This window comes from Hemitrygon akajei, chromosome 6 (assembly GCF_048418815.1).
Source record: "Hemitrygon akajei chromosome 6, sHemAka1.3, whole genome shotgun sequence".
Lineage (NCBI taxonomy): Eukaryota > Metazoa > Chordata > Chondrichthyes > Myliobatiformes > Dasyatidae > Hemitrygon > Hemitrygon akajei.
In genome coordinates this window covers 100441757-100465312 of record NC_133129.1, presented here as the reverse complement: position 1 = coordinate 100465312, position 23556 = coordinate 100441757, and the positions used below count along the sequence as shown (strand labels likewise).

Sequence of the window (23556 nt, the reverse complement as noted above, 5' to 3'; positions counted from 1 at the left end):
GTACAGAAATTTTCATGGTGATTTTCATGATCAGTAGCCTAAAATCCTTATGATACACCCAAAAGTAATCAGGAAACCAAATATTTGTTGTTCATTGTTATTAGTGGAAGTGATTTAAACATAATCCCTAACTCCAAGCTTTATCATAGTTATACCTTAACCAGTTTGTCCTGCCCAATATTATGCATTTTTGTAAATCATTAGTATGGAATAGTTTCAAACAGTCTGTTGACCAAAGCACTAGTGTTCCCCACTCCCGCCTGAGCCCCCTTGTCACATTGACTACATTGGGTAAGTTTTTAAATAACTTAATCAGAATGAACATTTGCTTGTTTCTATTAACAGATCAGACAATGCTTTGGAAGCTTTCCCAGATAAAGAGAATTTAGTCACGGCTCCATGTTTTGTACTCACTTGAGTGAATGGTCTTTGGGACTGATCTACATGTCAAGATCTGAACACCTTGTTCAACCCAAAGTTCAGACCTTTAAACCATTGAAGGTTCCATAGCTAGAACGTGCTGCGGTTCTTGAAGAATTGTTAAGGGCGGGAAGAGAGAAAGTGGACAGAAAACCTTCCCACGTGTGTGAACACATTGTAATGATTGGGTTTGGAAATTTTGATGAGTCCCTACCCTGGGTTGATCTCTTGGTGCATCGCCAGAAAATTAGAACAAATTATGTGGTTAATCTCTTACTGTGGAACTTGAAATTGCTTGGTTTCAAAACTTCAGGCACACCCACAGCCCTTTTGCAAAATTGGCATATGCCTCCTCTACTCCACCTCATTCCCTTAACACACCCCAGGTTCACAGACCCTAAACCTTTATACCCCAAGCTCATGGAACGTCACCTCCATTGGTCACAGGCTCGGACCCTCTCCCTTCAGAACAGAAGATCAGGCTCAAAGACAGCTTCTATCCCACTTATCAGACTGTTGTACAATAAGACTTGGTCTTGGCCTCACCACCTACCTCATTATGATCTTGCACTTTATCATTTACCTGCATTTTTTCAGTAGCTGTTACACTTTATTCTGCATTGTTAATGTTTACCTTGTTCTACCTCAATGCACCTTGTAATGATTTGATCTGTATGAAGAGGATACAAGACAGGTATCCATAAGACCATATGACAAACAGCAGGAGCAGAATTAGGCCATTTGGCCCATCAGGTCTGTTCCGCCATTCCATCATGGCTGATTCATTTTCTCTCTCAACCCCAATCTCTTGCCTTCACTCCATAACCTTTGACGCCCTTACTAATCAGGAACCTATCAAGCTTTGCATCAATGATTTGGCCTCCACAGCTGTCAGAGGCAAGGAATTCCAAAGATTCACCACCCTCTGGTTAAAGAAAGCCCTCCTCAACTCTGTTCTAAAGGGACATCCTTGTATTTTGAGGCTGTGCCCTCTGGTCCTAAACTCTCCCACTGTAGGAAACGTTCTCTCCACATCCATGTGGCAATCATACAGTGAAAACCGAAAATCGAGTTATATGCAGACCAATAAAACAGTAACGTTTGGGCAACTGAGGAGGTGACTGTTTGCTCTGGACAAGTGTGATCTCACCCATGTCTTGTGCCTACAGTTCCCTCCATGAACTAGGATGACGAAGCGTGTCTACAGCGAGCTCCCGGACGGAGGCTGGGGTTGGATGATCGTTCTGGCTGGCATTCTGAATAACTGCCTTTTGACTGGCATCGTCCGCTCCTTCAGCGTGTTCTTTCTGCACTTCACACAACACTTCCAGGAGACTTCCAGCCGGGTGTCCTGGATCACTTCAATGGCCATGGCGACTCAGCAGTTTGCAAGTTAGTCCCCTTTTCACTTGTGTGGCTTACCAGGTAACTGTTTGAACAGGCTTCTGTAACAACACACAAAACGCTGATGGAACTCAGCAGGGTAGGAAATGAATAAACAGTCGACGTTTCGGGCCACGATCCTTCTTCAGGACTGGGAAGGAAGAGGGAAGGCACCAGGATAAAAAGGTGGGGGGGGGTGGGGGGGGGGGAGGCTGGCTGGACAGTGACGGGTGAAACCAGGTGGGTGGGAAAGGTACAGGGCTGAAGAAAAAGGAATCTCATAGGAGAGGAGAGTGGACCATAGGAGAAAGGGAAGGAGGAGGGGACCCTACACAGAAGAAGGAGTTTCTTCAATGCTGATAACATCCATGTTTTCAGGAGGTTTAAATAACTTGTAGTTCTCACTCTGACTCAGTTGACGAGAGCCCCTCACCTCTCGAGTCACATTATGGATTGAGGTCCTTCCCCCGGGCTGACACCTCTGAGCTGAGGGAGACTAGGAGACATAGAGGCACAGTTAGGCCATTCAGCCCATCAAGTCTGCTTCACCATTCCATCATGGCTGATTTATTTTCTCTCTCAACCCCATTTTCCTTCCTTCTCTCCGTAACCTTTGATGCCCTGACTATTTCGGCCTTCCACTCATTGGCTAAAGAAATTCCTCCTCATCTTTGTTCTAAATGGATGTCCTTCTATTCTGATGCTGTGCCCTCTGGACCTAGACTCTCCGACTATTGGAAATGTCCTCTCCGTGTCCACTCTATCTAGGCCAGAGCTTCCCAACCTTTTCTGGGCCATGAACCCCTACCATTAACTAAGGGGTCCATGGACCCCAGGTTGGGAACCCCTGATCTAGGCCTTTCAATAATCAGTATATTTCAATGAAATTTCACCCCCATTCTTCTAAACTCCAAATATTAAGCATGTTTCAATGAGATTACCCCCCACCACCACCCCTAATCTTCTAAACTCCAGCGAGTACAGGGCCAGAGCCTCATACATTGACCGTTCCATTGTCATGAACTTCCCCTGGACTCCAGTAGGTGTCACACTGTCAGAGGGTCAGACACACTGCCCCATTTGCACTGAGAAGGAACACAGCAATACTGGAGGCGCAGTGGGGGTGGGAGGACCAGCTCTGAAGAGGTGCTGAATCACAAAGGGGGCAAATCTACAGGAATGCACTTTGTCAGAGCGGCGGTGCTGAATGGGCACTGTACCCTAGAGTGGAGGGGAAGGGGCTGCAGGGAGGGAGTGCTCACTGTGTTGTCAAAGGGAGAATTCTGAGGTGTTCAGAGCTGTCGTGCTGCACCGGAGGGGGCTCCAGTACAGAGGGAGGAGAGGACTGTCAGAGTACTTGTACTAATACGGCTCTGTGTGAGAAATTAGACTGCACGCCCACCCGTCTGATTTGTCAGCTCAATGCATGAGACTTCCTGGAGCAGTTAAGGTTATTCCAAAGTCCAATGTTTATTTATATTTCAGTTAACCTCACTCGAAGCATCATCTTATCACTTCATGTCATAATGTTCTGTGCATAGATTGGCTACTGCAGTGCATACCCTCACTTCAACAGATCTTTATTGGTTGATATAATATGCATTCACTCACCCCAACTCTGAACTGATTCCACAACCCCCCCCCCCCCCCACCCAACTTCCCTTTATTCCATGGTCTTCTGTCCTCTCCTAACAGAGTCACCCTTCCCTAACTCTGTCTTTTTCCCAGCTCGTCATTGATCTGTTTACTGGTATACAGTGTGGAGTGGGACCTTCTGCCCTTTCAGCTCCGCCCGGCGACCCATCTGTTTAATCCCAGCCTAATCACGGGGCAATTTACAATGACCAATTAACCTACCAACCTTTACACTGTGGTCACAGGGAGAATGTACAAACTCCATTCAGGTAGCAGTGGGAATTGAACCGGGGTCACTGGAATTGTGAAGCGTTGTGCTAACCACTACACTACTGTGGCACCCCTTTACTTCACCCCCTCCCCCCCCCCCACTTTTTTACTCTGATGTCTCCTCTTCCTTTCCAGTCCCGATAAAGAGCCTTGGCCTGACACGTCTATTCACTTCCATACACACTGCCTGGCCTGCTGAGTTCCTCCAGCAGTTTGTGTGTGTTGCCCTGGATTTCCAGCATCTGCAGAGTCTCTTGTCTTTGTGGTACCACAACCTACAGACTCACTTTCAAGGACTCCATAACTCAGTATTATTTATTTATTTTTGCCACATTTATCTTATTTTGAACATTAGTTGTTTGTCACTCTTTAAGTGCAGTTCTTCACAAATTATATTGCATTTCTTTATTTTCCTTTCAATGCCTACAAGAAAGCGGACCTCAAAATAGAACACAAATGGAATTCTATAAAATAATAGAATGGGCCTCAAAATGATATACAGACTCAGGTAATAAATTTACTTTGACTTTGTAAACACCCACTGCTGCCTGTAAGGAATGTGTACGTTCTCTCCGTGACCACGTGGGTTTCTTCCAGGTGCTCCGGTTTCCTTCCGTAGTCCAAAGACAAACCAGTTGGTAGGCCGATTGGTCATTGTAAATTGTCCTGTGATTAGGCTGGGGTTAATTGGGGGGTCGCTGGGCAGTGTGGCTCGAGAGCCACGGGAGCAGGTGGTGGACGGTCACATGAGCAGCCGGTGCAGATCACAAGTTCTGGTTATACGACCACTGATGCCAGGCAGACAATTTCCGAAGAGTATTGATGATGGCTGGCATCATCCATTTTGTAAATTCACTGCCCAGAAGGCAGCAATGGCAAACCAGTTCTGCAGAAAAATTTGCCAAAAGCAATCATGCTCGTCGAAAAAGACCATGATCACCCACATCATACGACACAGCACATAACGAATGAATGAGTTCTAGTCTCACCCAGCCTCAATGGGAAGAACCTGCTTGGATTTACCCTGTCTATTTATAGCTTTGTATACCTCTATCAAATCTCCCATCACTCTCCTCGGAGGGAGTTTAGGTATATTTACATAAAAGCCAGACCACAACAGCAAAGCAAACTTCCTTCTCTAAAGAGCTTCAGTGAACCAGGTGCAAGTTTATGACTACAATTACCATTATAAAATTTCAAGTCCAAACTTATTTAATTACAGGAGTTTAATCCCCTCTCAGCTGACATTCTGAGATTCAAACTCATGGCCCTTATCGAAGGAAGGATGTGCTGACTTGGAGAGGGTTCAGAGGAGGGCCACAAAAATTATATTGCGATTGAAAGTCTTATCATATGAGGAGTGTTTGATGGGTCAGGACCTGTACTCACTGGAATTCAGAATAATGAGAGGGGATCTCATTGCAACCTATCAAACGTTGAAAGGCCTCAATAGAGTCATTTTGGAGAGAATGTTTGCTGTGGTGGGGGAGTCTAAGAAACTTACTCAGAATAAAGAGAAGTCCACTTAGAATGGAGATTAGGAAGAATTTCTTCAGCCAGAGGGTGGTAAATCTATGGAATTCTTGATGGATGTGGAGGGCAAGTCTTTGAGTATACTTAAGGCAGAGGTTGATAGGTCCTTGATCAGTCAGGGTGTGAAAAGATATGGAGAGAAGGCAGGAGACTGGGGCTGAGAGGGAAATGGATCAGACATGATGAAATGGTGGAGCAGACTAGACTAATTCTGCTCCAATATCTTACGTTCTCAGGATCAATGGTCAGACCTCAGGCTGCAAGACCCCCGATAACCACATGCTACTACACCCCCGGTCACGTATAGACGGAAGGCCATAGAGCCGGAAAGCTGGACGGCGGTGAGGAAACAACGCACTCTCATAGTCATTCACGTGCGTTACCTCCGACTGATTTCCTGTTGACTCCCGCCACTGTTTCTGACACTGCAACTCGGCTGTTACAGCTCTCAAGTCATTTTAATGACTTCAACACTGCCACACCTCAGGGATGTGTGTTTAGTCACTGTTCTACTCCCTCTCTACCTCTGACTGTGTGGCTAGGCATAGCTCGAATGCTATCGATAAATTTGCTGACAGTACAACCATTGTTTCAGATTGTAACAAGAGGGCGTACAGGAGTTGAGTGGTGTCATAGCAACAACCTTGCACTCAATGTCAGTAAGACCACAGAACGGATTGTGGACTACAGAAAGGATAAGACAGGAAAGACACACCAGTCCTCATACAGGGATCAGAAGTGGAAAGAGTGAGCAATTTCAAGCACCTGGGGGTCAACATCTCTGAGGATCTATCCAGGGCCAACAGCACACAGGACAGCAGCTATATTTCATCAGGTGTTTGAGGAGGTTTGGTATGTCAGCAGAAAACATTTGGAATTTTCTACAGATGTACCATGGAGAGCATTCTAACTGTCTGCATCACCGTCTGGTATGGGGGGGTGTGGGGGGTTACTCCTCAGACTGAAGTAAGCTGCAGAGTTGTGAAATCAGTCAGCTCCATCATGGGCACTAGACTCCATCTTCAAGGAGCGATGCCTCAAAATGCCAGGATCCATGATAAAGGAACCCCATCCCCTCTTCTTCTGTAGGAGGTACAGGAGCCTGTGGCTCCTCCCACAGACCCCCGCTGACTGCTCCTGTGGCTCCTCCCACAGACCCCCCGCTGACTGCTCCTGTGGCTCCGCCCACAGACCCCCCGCTGACTGCTCCTGTGGCTCCTCCCACAGACCCCTGCTGACTGCTCCTGTGGCTCCTCCCACAGACCCCTGCTGACTGCTCCTGTGGCTCCGCCCACAGACCCCTGCTGACTGCTCCTGGGGCTCCTCCCACAGACCCCTGCTGAATGATCCTGTGGCTCCTCCCACAGACCCCCTGCTGACTGCTCCTGTGGCTCCTCCCACAGACCCCCCGCTGACTGCTCCTGTGGCTCCTCCCACAGACCCCCCGCTGACTGCTCCTGTGGCTCCTCCCACAGACCCCTGCTGACTGCTCCTGTGGCTCCGCCCACAGACCCCTGCTGACTGCTCCTGTGGCTCCGCCCACAGACCCTGCTGACTGCTCCTGTGGCTCCTCCCACAGACCCTGCTGACTCCTCCCACAGACCCCTGCTGACTGCTCCTGTGGCTCCGCCCACAGACCCCTGCTGACTGCTCCTGTGGCTCCTCCCACAGACCCCTGCTGACTGCTCCTGTGGCTCCTCCCACAGACCCCCCGCTGACTGCTCCTGGGGCTCCTCCCACAGACCCCCCGCTGACTGCTCCTGTGGCTCCTCCCACAGACCCCTGCTGACTGCTCCTGTGGCTCCGCCCACAGACCCCTGCTGACTGCTCCTGTGGCTCCGCCCACAGACCCCTGCTGACTGCTCCTGTGGCTCCTCCCACAGACCCCCTGCTGACTCCTCCCACAGACCCCCCGCTGACTGCTCCTGTGGCTCTGCCCACAGACCCCTGCTGACTGCTCCTGTGGCTCCGCCCACAGACCCCTGCTGACTGCTCCTGTGGCTCCTCCCACAGACCCCTGCTGACTGCTCCTGTGGCTCCTCCCACAGACCCCTGCTGACTGCTCCTGTGGCTCCTCCCACAGACCCCTGCTGACTGCTCCTGTGGCTCCTCCCACAGACCCCCCGCTGACTGCTCCTGTGGCTCCTCCCACAGACCCCCACTGACTGCTCCTGTGGCTCCTCCCACAGACCCCTGCTGACTCCTCCTGTGGCTCCTCCCACAGACCCCCTGCTGACTGCTCCTGTGGCTCCTCCCACAGACCCCCCGCTGACTGCTCCTGGGGCTCCTCCCACAGACCCCTGCTGACTGCTCCTGTGGCTCCTCCCACAGACCCCCGCTGACTGCTCCTGTGGCTCCTCCCACAGACCCCTGCTGACTGCTCCTGTGGCTCCGCCCACAGACCCCCTGCTGACTGCTCCTGTGGCTCCTCCCACAGACCCCCGCTGACTGCTCCTGTGGCTCCTCCCACAGACCCCGGTATAAAGGCGATTGAGGCCTGAGCCCTGTCCTCAGTCTCCAGGACGTAGCATGGTGGTCAATTGCTGCTTGTTCTTTCTTCCAGTCAATAAAAGCCGATATCTTGCCTCATGTCTCAGAGAGTTATTGATGGTGCATCAATGTGACAAAATGCGCGCACTGAATTTTATATATTTAGGTATTAATTTTAACGGCTGGCAAAACACTGTCAATAGGAACTTTGATCTCCTTTGGGTTTGATCGTTTTCGCTCTCACTCATCTGCACTCTCACAAAGCATACGCAGCAGGCTTGGAGAGGATAATGAAGGATTTTCTTGCCCGAGCTTTTGCACACCGTCTATATGTGATCTGTTTGCTGAATGATGCTTTAAAAAGTCAAGTTTCCAAATATCACGCCACTTCTTCCCACTTGCAAATTCTCCAGCAACTTTTCCATCACAACACCACATCACTACATCACAGGTAACACCAGTTTCTGTATTGTACATAAATATTTCTCATAGCTGCACGTTCCTGATCCCGTGAGCTTTTGCTGCAGCAGTTTCTACTGTTTCTTTGAGCCATTCCACTTTAAATGAACTCACAGTTCTTTTGTGATTCACACCCTTTGCTTCTTTAGAATTCGACATGATAAATCAATAACAGTACAAATAAGCCAGTTCTAAAATCTGCCAACAAATCATCGCAAACTCCACAGAAACATGAAAAGGAAATGTGATTGTGTACGATTGCGATATATACTTAACACCTTATGGCAACAATCATCCCCAGCATCAGAGACTGGTGTATGGCTGTAGAGAAACAAATAATAGATTGCGAACAGCCAAAGGTGGCGAGACCAGCTTCCAAGGGGAAGGATCTTTTATAGGCCTTGGAGTACCAGTCAAATATTTTGGACCAAAATCCAGTCAGTAATGGGCAAAACCAAAAGGTGTGTGACAATGTGGCCTCTGTCCCTTGGCATCTATCACTCATTGGCGAGACAGAAGGGTAAATCCTGCGCAATCTAAGTTTAGAGTAGTGGGGACAGTGAACAACTTTAAACTGGATCTGTTGGTGTCTGCTATTGACAAAGCAAGCCTGTAGACAAACTCTTGTCCCAGGCAGCTTCAGATAATTCAATGCCCAACTCCTCTCTCCAGGCATCTCTAATCTTCACAGTAGATGCGACAGTGCAATCATCAAACAAGCGATTGAAATTAGAAGAGCCAGAAGGGGCCATGAGAAGGCCTTATCTTGAGGGAATGGAAATCGCCCTCTCCCCCTTCCTTTCGGAGATGGATGACTGATACGATCTCAGTCATACAGATGGAGAAACTTAGGTTCCTGAGAACCCATTCAATTAAAAGATTTTCGGCTCTCTGGGATCCATTTCTTGCCCACCTGGACGGTGCCAGGAGCGGACGAACAATTTCCCCCCCGCTGATTTCTCACGGCCCTCATTTGTGATTTAATGTTTAGTATTTTTGAGTACTTTGTACAATAGGCATCCCTTTAATGTTATGTTGTTATGTTCTTCTTTGCTTATTTCATTTTTACACGTGTCTGAGCTGGTATGTTCTTGTTGATTTCATTGATTTTTTTGAAAATTTTGAAAATAAAGTATTTAAAAACATGCACTCCTTAGTGGGAACATTGTAGGACTATTTTTTGCACTACTTACTTAATTTAACTAAAGAATACAGTATATATATATATACAGTATACTGTAATTCACAGTTTTTCCCCTCTATTACTGCTGCCACAAAGACAACAAATTTCACAACATATGCTGGAAGTAGTAAACACGGTTCTAATTCTGCATTGTACCCTGTCCAGGACCAAAATCCCTTTCCTCATGTCTTCATAAATCAAACTATTGAGTACAGAAGTCGGGATGTTCTGTTGAAGTTGCGTAAGACGTGGGAGTATTGTGTGCAGTTCTGGTCACCTACCTATAGGAAAGATATCAATAAGATTGAAAGAGTGCAGGGAATATTTGCAGAAATTTTGCCGGAACTTGAGGACCTGAGTTATTAGGAAAGATTGAATAGATTAGAACCTAATTCCCTGGAGCACAGGAGAATGAGGGGAGATTTGACAGAAGTATACAAAATTATAAGGGGTATAGATAGGGTTCATGCAAGCAGGCTTTTTCCACTGAGTTTGTGTGAAACTACCTAGATCTAGAGGTGAAATATTTAAGGGGAACCTGATGAGGATCTTCTTCACTCAGAAGGTGGTGCTGGTGTGGAACGAGCTACCAAAGGAAGTGGTAGATGCAGGTTCCGTTTAACGAAGTTTAGAGAAGCACATGGATGGGAGGGTGTGGATGGCTATGGATATGGTGCAGGCCGATAGGACTGGGCAGAGAAACAGTTCCGCACGGACCAGATGGGCTGCTATTGTGCTTATGCAGTTTAAGCAGAACTTGTCCAACTGTGACATACTTTGCTTCCTTATTTCAATGTATTTATGATGACAGCCAACACTTGATTAGCATAGACTATTTTGTAGCTGCTGGCTAATGAATTTCCACATTGCCTATATCCGTAGGTCCAATTGGGAGTGCTTTTGGAAAGCATTATGAAGCCCGTTCAGTTGTCATGGTCGGTGGGATTTTAGCCTCACTGGGGATGTTCGTTGGCTCATTTGGACAGAGTCTTCTACACATGTACCTCTCCATCGGACTTCTGACAGGTTTGTCCCACAGTTCATTGGTGGTCTCTCTGGCTGCTCTCAAGACTACTTGCAAACTTCCGTCATAATCAACATGCAGCAGTGCACAATGCAGACCAGTTAACGTTTCTGTTGTAAAATGCGTTGGTCTCTCTGCTCTATGGCCACTTTGCAGAGAATGTCTGGTGTTTCCTCCCACAGCTATTTCAAAGGTTCAAAGATTCATCAAACTATGTATCCAGTATACATCTCTGAGAGTTTTCTTCTCCAGATAGGTTCAAAAAATGAGGTAATGATAGAGATCTAGAAGATTATAAGGCTAGCAGGAAGGAGCTTAAGAATGAAATTAGGAGAGCCAGAAGGAGCTATGAGAAGGCCTTGGCAAGAAAACCCCAAGGCATTCTACAGATGTGTGAAAAGCAAGAGGATAGACATGAGAGAATAGGACCAATCAAGTGTGACAGTGGAAAAGTGGAACCGGAGGAGATAGCAGAGGTACTTAATGAATACTTTGCTTCAGTATTCACTACAGAAAAGGATCTTAGCGATTGTAGAGATGACTTACAGCAGATTGAAAAGCTTGAGCGTATAGACAGTAAGAAAGAGGATGTGTTGGAGCTTTTGGAAAGCCTTTAGTTGGATAAGTCTCCGGGACTGGACAAGATGTACCCCAGGCTACTGTGGGAGGCGAGGGAGGAGATTGCTGAGCCTCTGGCAATGATCTTTGCATTATCAATGGGGACGGGAGAGGTTCTGGAGGATTGGAGGGTTGCAGATGTTGTTCCCTTATTCAAGAAAGGGAGTAGATATAGCCCAGGAGATTATAGACCAGTGAGTCTCACTTCAGTGGTTGGTAAATTGATGGAGAGATACTGAGAGGCAGCGTTTATGAACATTTGGAGAGGTATAATATGATTAGGAATAGTCAGCATGATTTTAAGAGACTCCTGGATGGCTACATGGAGCTTAGAAAAATAGGGGGCTATGGGTAACCCTAGGTAGTTTCTAAGGTAGGGACATGTTCGGCACAGCTTTGTGGGCCGAAGAACCTGTATTGTGCTGTAGGTTTTATATGTTTCTATATTGGACCCTGGTCAGACCCCAGTTGGAGAACTGTGCTCTTTTTTGGTCACCTCAGTACAGGAAAGTTCTGTAAACTATAGGAAGAGTGCAGAGGAGATTTACAAGGATTTTACCTGGATTGGGGGAGCATGCCTTATGAGAATAGGTTGAATGAACTTGGCCTTTTCTCCTTGGAATGACAGAGGATGAGAGGTGACCTGATAGAGGTGTATAAGATGATGAGAGGCATTGATCATGTGGATAGTCAGAGGCTTTTTCCCAGGGCTGAAATGGCTAACGTGACAGGACACAGTTTTAAGGTGCTTGGAAGCAGGTACAGAGGAGATGTCAGGGGTAAGTTTTTTACTCAGAGAGTGGTAAGTGCGTGGAATGTGCTGCTGGCGACTGTGGTGGAGGCGGATACGATAGGGTCTTTTAAGAGACTTCTGGACAGGTACATGGAGCTCAGAAAAATAGAGGGCTATGGGTAACCCTAGGTAATTTCTAAAGTACGTACATGTTCGGCACAGTATTGTGGGCCGAAGGGCCTGGATTATGCTGTAGGTTTTCTATGTTTCTATGATAGCCTCGAAACTAAGAAAAAAGAAAAGCAACACGATCATCAACCCCCAAACACGCCTCCCCTGCATGAAACACAACAAGGACATCAGTCCCCAAATACCCCTCTCCCCACACAAAAAAAATGAACAAAAACACAACAAGGACATCAGTCCCCAAATACCCCTCTCCCCACACAAAAAAATGAACAAAAACACAACAAGGACATCAGTCCCCAAATACCCCTCTCCCCACACAAAAAAATGAACAAAAACACAACAAGGACATCAGTCCCCAAATACCCCTCTCCCCACACAAAAAAATGAACAAAAACACAACAAGAACATCAGCCTCCAGATCCCCTCCCCCGAACAAAACGTCAAAAGAACCTTGACCCCTAAACCCCCTCCCCTGAATGAAACACCAAATTCCTCTCCTCCCCACAAAGAAAAAAAACAAGAAAAAATAGACGAAAAATACAGAATATAAGACTGAAAAATAAGTAAAATCTATAGTCCAAATCTGTATCCATATATGCAGAATAACCTAGGTAACATCGTCCAGGCACAGCGGCAGGCCACACCGTCTCCCCCTCGAGCATCAGACCGATCCCATCAGCAATCAGAAGGCAGGCAGTCGATGCTCACCCTTCACACTCACCTTGATATTTCAATCTCAATTGTATAGTCACAGAGTCAGAAACAAGCCTTTTGGTCCATCTAGGCCCTGCTGAACAGTTACAGTGCCTATAACAATTATTCATTTCCCCCCCCCCCCGGAAGTTTTCATGTTTTATTGTTTTACAACATTGAATCACAATGGATTTAATTTGGCTTTTTTTTTACCCTGATCAACAGACAAAGACTCTTTTGTGTCAAATTGAAAACAGATCTCTACAAAGTGCTCTAAACTAATTACAAAAATAAGACACAAAATAATTGCTTGCATAAGTATTCACCCTCTTTAATAAGACACACCAAATCATCACTGGTGCAGACAACTGGTTCTAGAAGTCGCATAATTAGTCTAATGGAGATCACCTCCTCATCTCCAAATGGAGAGCCAAGGTGTTTCAATTGGATTGGAGTAAAAATCTATATCTGGAAAGTCCAACTGTTGGTGTGTCAGTATCCCAGCAAAAACTACATCACGAGACAAAAGAACACGCCAAGCAACTCCGCGAAAAGGTTATTGAAAAGAACAAGTCAGGAGATGGATACAGGAAAATTTCCAAGTCACTGAATATCCCTTGGAGTACAGTTAGGTCAATCATCAAGAAATGGAAAGAATATGGTACAGCTGTAAATCCGCCTAGAGCAGGCCATCCTCAAAAACTGAGTGACTGTCAAGAAGGGACTAGTGAGGGAGGCCACCAAGAGACCTATGACAATTCTGGAGGAGTTACAAGCCTCAGTGGCTGAGTTGGAGAGACTGCACATACAACAACTATTGCCCGGGTGCTTCACCAGTCACAGCTTCATGGGAGAGTGGCAAAGAGAAAGCCACTGTTGGAAAAAAGTCACATGAAATCTCTGCTAGAGTTTGTTAGAACACATGAGGGAGACTCTGAAGTCAGCTTGAAAATGGTTCTATAGTCTGATGAAACCAAAATTGAGCTTTTTGGCCATCGGACTAAGTATGATGTTAGGCATAAGCCAAACACCACACATCATCAAAAACACACCATCCCTACTGTGAAACACGGTGGTGGCTGCATCACGCTGTGGGGATGCTTCACTGTAGCAGGCCCTGGAAGGCTTGTGAAGGTAGAGGGTAAATGAATGCAGGACAATACAGGGAAATCCTGGAGAAAACCCTGATACAGTCTGCAAGAGAACTGCGACTTGGGGGAAGATTCGTTTTCCAGCAAGACAATGACCCCAAGCATAAAGCCAAAGCTACACAGGAAAGGCTTAAAAACAACAAAGTTAATGCCTTGGAGTGGCCAAGTCAGAGTCCAGACCTCAATCCAATTGAGAATTTGTGGCTGGACTTGAAAAGGACTGTTCATTCACAACCCCCATGCCACCTGACAGAGTTTGAGCAGTTTTGTAAAGAAGAATGGGGAAAAATTGCAGTGTCCAGATGTGCAAAGCTGATAGAGACCTAACCACACAGACTTGAGTCTGTAGTTGCAGCCAAAGTTGCAGCTACTAAATACTGACTTGAACTTGAAGGGGGTGAATACTTATGCAAACAATTATTTTGTGGTTGATATTTGTAGGACACAGAACACAGAAATCTACAGCACATTACAGGCCCTTCAGCCCACAATATTGTGCTAACCTACTCTAGAAACTGTCCTAGAATTACCCTACCGCATTACCCTCTGCCTTTCTACGCCCTGTGTACCTATCTAAGAGTCTCTTAAAAGATCCTATTGTATCCGCCTCCACCACCGTGGCCGGCAGTGCATTCCACCCACCCACCACTCTCTGTGTGAAAAGCTTACCTCTGACATCCCCTCAGTACCTACTTCTAAGCACCTTAAAACCATGCCCCCTCATGTTAGCCATTGCAGCCCTGGGAAAAAGCCTCTGGCTATCCACACAATTAATGCCTCTCATCATCTTACACACCTCTTATCTGACGTTGCTCCAAGGAGAAAAGGCCAAGTTCACTAAACCTATTCTCATAAGGTACGCAACATCCTTGTAAATATCCTGTGCACCCTCTCTATAGTATCCACATCCTTTCCATAGTGAGGTGACAGAACTGAACACAGTATTCCAAACGGGGTCTAACTAAGGTCTTCTATAGCTCACGGCTCTTGAACTCAGTCCCGTGTTTGATGAAGGCCAACTCACCATATGCCTTCCTAACAACACTGTCAACCTCCACAGCAGCTTTGAGTGGACACAGACCCCAGAATCTCTCAGATCCTCCACACTGCCAAAAGACTTAGCTTTAATACTACATTCTGCCTTCAAATTTGACCCACTGAAATGAACCACTTCACACTTATCTGGGTTGAACTTCATCTGCCGCTTTTTAGCCCAGTTCTACATGCTATCGACGTCCCGGTGAAACTCTGGCAACCCTCCAAACTATCCACAACACTCTCAACCTTTGTATCGTCAGCAAACATACTAACCCATCCAGGACATTTATAAAATTCATAAGAGGAGAGGTCCCAGAACTGATCCCTGTAGAACGCCACTAGTCACCAATCTCCATGCTAAATACGAACCATCTACAGCCACCCTTTTCCTCTGTGAGCAAGCCAATTCTGGATTCACAAAGCAATGTCCCCTTGGATCCCATGCCTCCTTACTTTCTGAGTGAGCCTCGTATGGGGAACCTTATCAAATGCCTTATTGAAATTAATTAAAGTAGATCACTTTGTACAGTTCTGTTTTCACTTTGACACAAAAGTGTCATTTCTGCTGATCAGTGTCAAAACAGAAAATTAAACCCACTGTGATTCAATGGTATAAAACAATAAAACTGAAATCTTTGAAGGGGGTGAATACTTTTTATAGGCACTATACTCTGCCTGGTCCCGTCAATATACCCCTTCCCTACCTCTCCCATCCATGTATGTACTCAAACTTTTCTTACATGTTAAAACTGAATCCACATCCACCACTTGCACTGGCAGCGTGTTCCACACTCTCACTGTCCTCTGAGAGAAATTCCCCTCATAGAAACATAGAAAATAGGTGCAGGAGTAGGCCATTCGGCCCTTCGAACCTGCACCGCCATTCAGTATGATCATGGCTGATCATCCAACTCAGAACCCTGTACCTGCTTTCTCTCCATACCTGCTGATCCCTTTAGCCACAAGGGCCATATCTAACTTCCTCTTAAATATAGCCAATGAACCGGCCTCAACTGTTTCCTGTGGCAGAGAATTCCACAGATTCACCACTCTCTGTGCGAAGAAGTTTTTCCTCATCTCGTTCCTAAAAGGCTTCCCCTTTATCCTCAAACTGTGACCCCTTATTCTGGACTTCCCCAACATCGGAAACAATCTTCCTGCATCTAGCCTGCCCAATCCCTTTAGAATTTTATACGTTTCAATAAGATCCCCCCTCAATCTTCTAAATTCCAGTGAGTATAAGCCTAGTCAGTCCAGTCTTTCTTTATATGAAAGTCCTGCCATCCCAGGAATCAATCTGGTGAACCTTCTCTGTACTCTCTCTATGGCAAGAATGTCTTTCCTCAGATTAGGGGACCAAAACTGCACACAATATTCTAGGTGCGGTCTCACCAAGGCCTTGTACAACTGCAGTAGAACCTCCCTGCTCCTGTACTCAAATCCTTTTGCTATGAATGCCAACATACCATTTGCCTTTTTCACCGCCTGTTGTACCTGCATGCCCACCTTCAATGACTGGTGTACAATGTGTTACGTACCCCGTAACTGGGTCACTTACCAGCAAAGATAGAGAGGTCCATTGAAGTCTGATGGTACTATTTTTAACAGTATTTATTGATAGAAATACACAAAAATAATATCAATGCAAACACACAGATAATATACGTCATCAATACTAAATCTAAAAGCACGGGTATAATAATAATCAATAAGAAATAGCTCTATCGTTGTCTAGGGGATAATGTATTGTCCGATGGAAATATAAAAGTCACTTTAGTTCAGTCAAGCTGTAGGCTGCAGCCGTTGGTTGGAGAGAGAGACGGGTTAAAACTTGCCCATTCCTTTTATGATGTCAATCCTTCAAGAGTCGTTGGGAGTTGAGTTCCCCGTTGTTAGCTAAAAACTGTTTTTCCGTGGCAAAGGCCACCGATTCCGGGCAATAGGAAGCGGACGCACGTGGCCTTCCACCGGCTTTCGCTATTACGGGATCGCTAGCATTTCTTCTGGTGCGTCTGAGGGGCTGTTCCCACAGACGCTCTTTTTATCCTGACTCACAGGGTCTCAGTTGTCAATCAGGTTAGGATGATGCAATCCCTCCACCAACCTCCTCCTTGGTTCATTGCCCGGGGGCTTCGATGCATAGTACAGGATGCAATACACAAGTCCGTCTCCAAGAGACAATAGCCGGTATCAATGGGTCCGCCTTTCGGAGGCCAGGACACATTCCAAACTCTTTGTGGATTCTGCATGTCTTTCTCTCATTTCCTGGGTCTCCTGAACTGACTTAATAGTGATCTTGCGATTCTCACAAAGGAGGGGGCTACCCCGCACCCTTCGGCCCCTCAGAGCTGTGGCACATTCGTAACAAATGACACCCAGGTCTCGTTGCATCTCCCCTTTTCCTAATCGGCCACCGTTCAGATAATAATCTGTTTTCCTGTTCTTCCAACCAAAATAGATAACCTCACATTTATCCACATTAAATTGCATCTGCCATGAATTTGCCCACTCACCTAACTTATCCAAGTCACCCTGCATCCTCTTAGCATCCTCCTCACAGCTAACCCTCAGGTTCCTTGTAAATATTTTACCTTTTAACTTAACCCATGACTTCTAGTTCTAGTCTCACCCAGCCTGCTTGCATTTACCCTGTCTATACCCCTCAGAATTTTATATACCTCTGTCAAATCTCCCCTCAGTCTCCTACACTCCAGGGAATAAAATCATAACCTATTCAACCTTTCCCTTTTTCCCAGGTCCTCAAGTCCCAGCAACGCCCTCGTAAATTTTCTCTGTATTCCTTCTATCTTATTAATATCTTTCCTGTAGGTAGGAGAGCAGAACTGCATACAAGTCTGACCTCACCAACGTCTTCTACAACTTCAACATAACATCCCAATTCCTGTATTCAGTACTCTGATTTATGAAGGCCAATGTGCCAAAGACATTCTTTACGATCCTATCTATTTGTGATGCCACTTTTAAGGTATTATTATTCTGTATTTGTCTGGCAGCATCCTAGTAAACCTCTTCTGCATTTTCTCCAAAGCCTCAACATCCTTCTTGTAGTGGGGCAACTAGAATTGTATGCAATACTCCAGATGCGGCCGAACCAGAGTTTTACAAAGTTTCAATATAACCTGCTGAGTTTTGAGCTCAATACCTCACTACTAAAAACAAACATCCCATAACCCTTGACCACCTTGTCAGCCCATGTAGGCACTTTCAAAAAGCTATGAACTTGGATCCCAAGATCTCTCTGCTCAGCAACACAGTTAAGGATCTTGCCCTTAACAGTGAACTGTCTCCCTGCATTTGCCCCACCCTACCGAGGTGCAACACCTCATACTTATCTGGGCTAAACTCCATCTGCCATTTCTCAGCCCATATCTGCAACTGATCTATATTGTGCTGAATGCTTTGCCAGTCTTCTACACCATCCACAATGCTGCCAGTCTTTGTACCTTCTGCAAATTTACTAACCCACCCATATACATTTTCATCCAGGTCATTTATATAAATCACAAATAGCAGAGGTCCCAGCACAGATCCCTGTGGAACTCCACTAATTACAGATCTCCAGCTTCAACCACTATCCTCTGTCTTCTATGCGCAAGCTAGTTCTGAATCCAAGCAGCCAATTCACTGCAGACCCTGTGCATTTTAATCTACTGGATTAGCCTCCCCTGAGACTTCCACTTCTGTTTTGGAAAGATAAGGAGAAAAGTTGATATAGATCATGAATCAAGCATTAATGAGGAAAAATTGAGCGTTAAATACCTGCAAAATGTTTAAGAAGACCAGAGTAAAGAGTTTAAGGTCCTGATGAGCTTGAGTAGGAAGTTATGAAATATTCACAAACTTTGACCAAGCCAACTTTTCTATTTCTTTATTTGATCTGCAGGTTTTGGCTGGGCACTGGTCTTTACCCCCACAATGACTATGAAACGTAGAGCCTTGGCGACTGGCTTGGCATTTACCGGAGGCGGCATTGCATCTTTCCTCTTCCCTCCTCTCTTCCAGTTCCTGATCGATGAGTACTTCTGGCGTGGGGCCCTCCTGATTTTGTCTGCAATAATGCTGAACTTCTGCGTCTGTGCGGCCTTGCTGAGACCCATCCGTCTGCAAGAGGACCACGCTGATAGCCCAAGCGAGCATAGTGAAAATGGAGCAGGAAGCGCAGGGTTTTGGGATAAAGTGACTTCTGCCTTTGATTTGACCCTTATCCTACACCGTGGCTTTGTAGTGTACACTCTTGCAGTGACCCTGATAACCGTGGGGTTTTTTGTGCCCTACTTCCACCTAGTGGCCCATGGAAAGAACCTTGGACTTACAGATTATGAGGCAGCTTTCCTCTTATCCATCATTGCCATCACTAGTACAGCTGCTCGACTCTTTTCGGGTTGGGTAGCTGACCTCAACCTGCTCCGGTCAATCCACTGGTTTCTCCTCTGCAGCGTCCTAACTGGACTCAGCGTTCTCCTCCTGCCTGTGGGCCACTCCTACCCCACTCTAATGGGGCTTTGTATCTTCTATGGCTTCTGTGATGGAATCCTTTCCCCACTCATGTTCTCCACTCTCCCAGATATAGTGGGAATTGGCCGGACTCTCAACGCAACAGGTCTCTTTCTGATGTTCCTGAGTATTGGCGGGCTCCTTGGGCCTCCCCTGTCAGGTAACAAACATTCAGCATGATCTTCCTCCACCTCTTCGCTCATGTGCTTTCACCATGATTCTAGGAATGAAAGGGTTAATGTATGAGAAATACTTGATGGCTCTGGGCCTGTACTCGCTGGAGTTTAGGAGAATGAGGGGGTCTCACTGAAGCCTATTGACTATTGAAAGACCTAGATAGCGTGGATGTTGAGAGGATGTTTCCTATAGTGGAGGAGTCTAGAACTAGAGGGCATGGATAGAGTGGATGTGGAGAGGATGTTTCCTATAGTGGGGGAGTCTAGAACTAGAGGGCACGGATAGAGTGGATGTGGAGAGGATGTTTCCAATAGTGGGGGAGTCTAGAACTAGAGGGCACGGATAGAGTGGATGTGGAGAGGATGTTTCCAATAGTGGGGGAGTCTAGAACTAGAGGGCCCAGCCTCATAATAGTACATCCCTTTAAAACAGAGATGAGGAGGAATTTCTTTAGCCAGAGGGTGGTGAATCTGTGGAATTTATTACCATAGACGTCCTTGGAGGTAAGGTCATTGGGTGCATTTAAAGCCGAGGTTGACAAGCTCTTGATTAGTAAGGGCATCAAAGGTTACAGGGAGAAGGCAGGAGATTGGGACTGAGGGGAATAACAAATCAGCCATAATGGAATAGCAGAGCAGACTCGATGGGCTGAATAGCCTAATTCTGCTCCAACGTCTGATTGTCTTTTGGTACAAAAGGGCAATACAAGTTATCAATCAGGCAGGAATCCTGGCAGCTTTCCCAATCTATGGCATGTCAGGCTAAATCCAGCAGTTGCATTAACCAGTATTCTTGATTAGCATGGGTGAGCAATTGTGCTCCATGGACCCCAGATCAACCATAACCAGTGGTATTGCTCAGACATAACCTGGCCTCCTAGTGGTGAAACATAGATGAAAGCCAGGCCCACATTTAACATTCAAACACTATCATACAACCCAGGACTTTGAAAGGAACTTCTGGAATATAGAAAATGTAGCAGCCATGTGAAATTCCCACAGATAATGAATGATGCCCAGGTGAAGCAAAGCCAGAAGGAAATTCTGGTGGAGACCTACAGCCAATCTGACTTGCATCTGACTGGGGTAAGGGAAGGGAGAAGGCTAATCGAACCATCCAATAACCTGTTCATTTCAAAGTTTCCCTCAAGGTAGCTGGTACACAATCGGCTCTCTGACTCTTAACATTTGGAGAGATAATGGACAATCTGCACACCAAAACAATCTCATTGTTGCCTTCAGAGTGTTTTTTTCCTAGGCAACACACACAAACTGCTGGAGGAGCTCAGCAGGCCAGGCAGCACCTATGGAAAGGAATAAACGGTCAACATTTCTGGCTGAGACCCTTCATCAGGACTGTGTTTGAGTTTTTTTATCAGTGGAAGGACACTGCACTGATACGAGGAACTGAGATATGAAATATTAACATATTGAATATTGAAAGGCCTAGGCAGAATGGGCAGAGAGAAAACGTTTCTGGCATTGGGGTAGCCTAGGACCTGGGGGCACAGACTCAGAATTCAAGGATAAAACAGAGGTGAGGAGGAATTACTTTAGCCAGTGGGTGATGGAATTTGTTGCCACAGATGGCTGTGGAGGCCAATTCATTGGGTATATTTAAAGTGGAGCTTGATAGGTTCTTGATAAGTGAGTGTCAAAGGTTTGGGGAGGAAGGAAGGAGAATGGGGTTAAGTGGGATGACAAATCAGCCATGATGGGATGGCAGAGAAGATTCAATGGGCCAAATGGCCTAGTCTTATGGACAGGGTGGAATGGGGTAAGGATGGGCATAGCAACAAGCACAGTAGAGAATGTGATGGCTCATCGAAACTCATACTCTTATCTTCACTCTCAGGGCTGCTGGAAGACAAGACTGGAAGCTACAGCACCTCCTTCGTTGTGGCAGGTGTCTTCATGCTGACAGGATCACTTGTCCTCCTCCTCCTTCCGGGTTTCTTTGTCTGTACCACAATCCTGTCCAAACAGCGGACTGAAGACCCTGTCCAGCCTGGTGCAAGGCTCCCTGCTGTAGAAAACAACCAGAGCTGAGTCAGCAAACAGGACAGGGCTGGGCAGAAGCTTGTGGAACTAACAAGAAAGCAACTGTTTCCAGCCTAGGACTAGAAGTCCGAATTAGAATCAAGTATATCTCAGACACATAGAGCATACAGTACAGGCCCTTTGGCCTGTGATCTTGTGTCGAGCATTTAACCTACCCCAAGGTCAATCTAATCCTTCCCTCCCAAATAGCCCTCCATTTTTCCATCATCCTTGTGCTCACCTCAGAGTCTCTTAAATGTCCCTAATGTATTTGCCACTACCACCACCCCGGCAGCCCATTCTACACACCCGCCACTCTCTGTGGAAAAAATATATCTCTGACATCCCCTCCCTATACTCATCTCTAATCACCTTAAAACCATGCCCTCTTGTATTAGCCTTTCTGCCCTGGGAGTCCACTTTATCTTAGACTCATCATCGTAGATACCTCTACCAAGTCACCTCTCACCCTCCTTCGCTCCAAAGAGAAAATCCCTGGGTCGTTCTGCCCATCCTCATCAGACATGCTCTGTGATCCAGGTAGCATCCTGGTAAATCTCCACATCTGCATCTTCTCTAAAGTCTCCACATCTGCATCTTCTCTAAAGTCTCCACATCTGCATCTTCTCTAAAGTCTCCACATCTGCATCTTCTCTAAAGTCTCCACATCTGCATCTTCTCTAAAGTCTCCACATCTTTCCTAGAATAAGGGAACCAGAACTGAACTCAATACTCCAGATGTGATCTAACCAGAGTTTTATAGAAACTGTAAATTACCTCACAGCTCTTGAACTCAGTCCCCTGACTAGTGAAGGCTAACACACCATACGCCTTCTTAACACCCTATCAACTTGCATGGCAACTTTGAAGGATCTACAGACAAGAGCAATTTGCTCGTCCTAATAATCCTGCCATTAACTCTGTACTCTGCCTTCGAGTGCGACCTTCCAAAGTGAATCACCTCACATTTCCCCAGATCAAACTCTGTACGTCATGAAATGTATTGTTTTTATGGCAGTACAGTGCAAGACATAAAAATCACTATAAGTTACAAAAAAAAAATTGAACAGGGCAAAAGAAGAGTGAGGGGGTTCGTGGACCATTCAGAAACCTGATGGCGGACAGGAGGAAGCTGTTCCTGAACTGTTGAGTGTGGGTCCTGTACCTCCTCCCTGATGGTAGTAATGAGAAGAGGGCATGACACACAAAATGCTGGAGGAACTCGGCAGGCAAGGCAGCATCTATGGAAATGAGTAAACGTTCATTGTTTCCAGCCCAGACCCTTCATGATGGCTTCCGGAAGTGGGCATGTCCTGAATGGTGAGGATGCCACCTTCATGAGGCACCTCCTTTTGAAGATGTCCTCGTGATGAAGCAACCCCCCTCAGCTCTTCCCGGCCCTGCACGTTGGAAAGATGATGTGACCGGTCAGGTTGCTCTCACTACACACTGACCTCCCTGGGCTTTGCTTGCCCTCAATCAGAGGAGCAGCAAGTTCGACGTTGTTCTGGAAAGTAAGAGTGCTGCTCCCCGGAAAGTGGATGATGGAACTTAAGGTTCAAGACCTGTCCTTATGGTGAACTTGTGGCGGGGCTCATGCAAGAGAGCCACTCATCTGAACCGTCTCATTCAATGTGGCTATTAGAGTTAATTAAGTTATTGTAGACACAATAAAATCAAGAGAGTCTTCAAACTGTATACCATATCAAAGTACTATACAAGACTGTTAACCAGGATGGTGGTGAATATCGGCAGCTCGGGTTAAGGCATTTGACGTTGTGGTGTTTGCCGAGCTTGGCAATTAGCTGGCCGACATTTCATCACCAGTTGAATGAATGTCCATTTCATCACTGGACATTTCATCACCAGTTGAGGGGACAACCTAAGTGCAATATCGTTTGTGTTAACCTCAGCGTGCTCACATTTATATATTCAGTTGGCCTTTGAATTTTATCGGCTTGCATTTCTTTGGCCCTTACGGAGTTATCAGAAGAGAAGCACTCTAC

At 46.2% G+C, this 23556-nt stretch overlaps 1 protein-coding gene across 1 annotated transcript; it reads left to right on the top strand.

Moving 5' to 3' along the window:
• Nucleotides 1–221: 221 nt before the first annotated feature.
• LOC140729352 (monocarboxylate transporter 13-like) lies at nt 222–23556 on the top strand. Its single transcript, XM_073049001.1, has 5 exons — nt 222–291; nt 1590–1812; nt 10256–10399; nt 18724–19494; nt 21366–23556. Exons 2-5 carry the CDS (start codon nt 1608–1610, stop codon nt 21557–21559), a joined length of 1314 nt encoding a protein of 437 aa, XP_072905102.1. The 5' UTR covers nt 222–291; nt 1590–1607; the 3' UTR covers nt 21560–23556.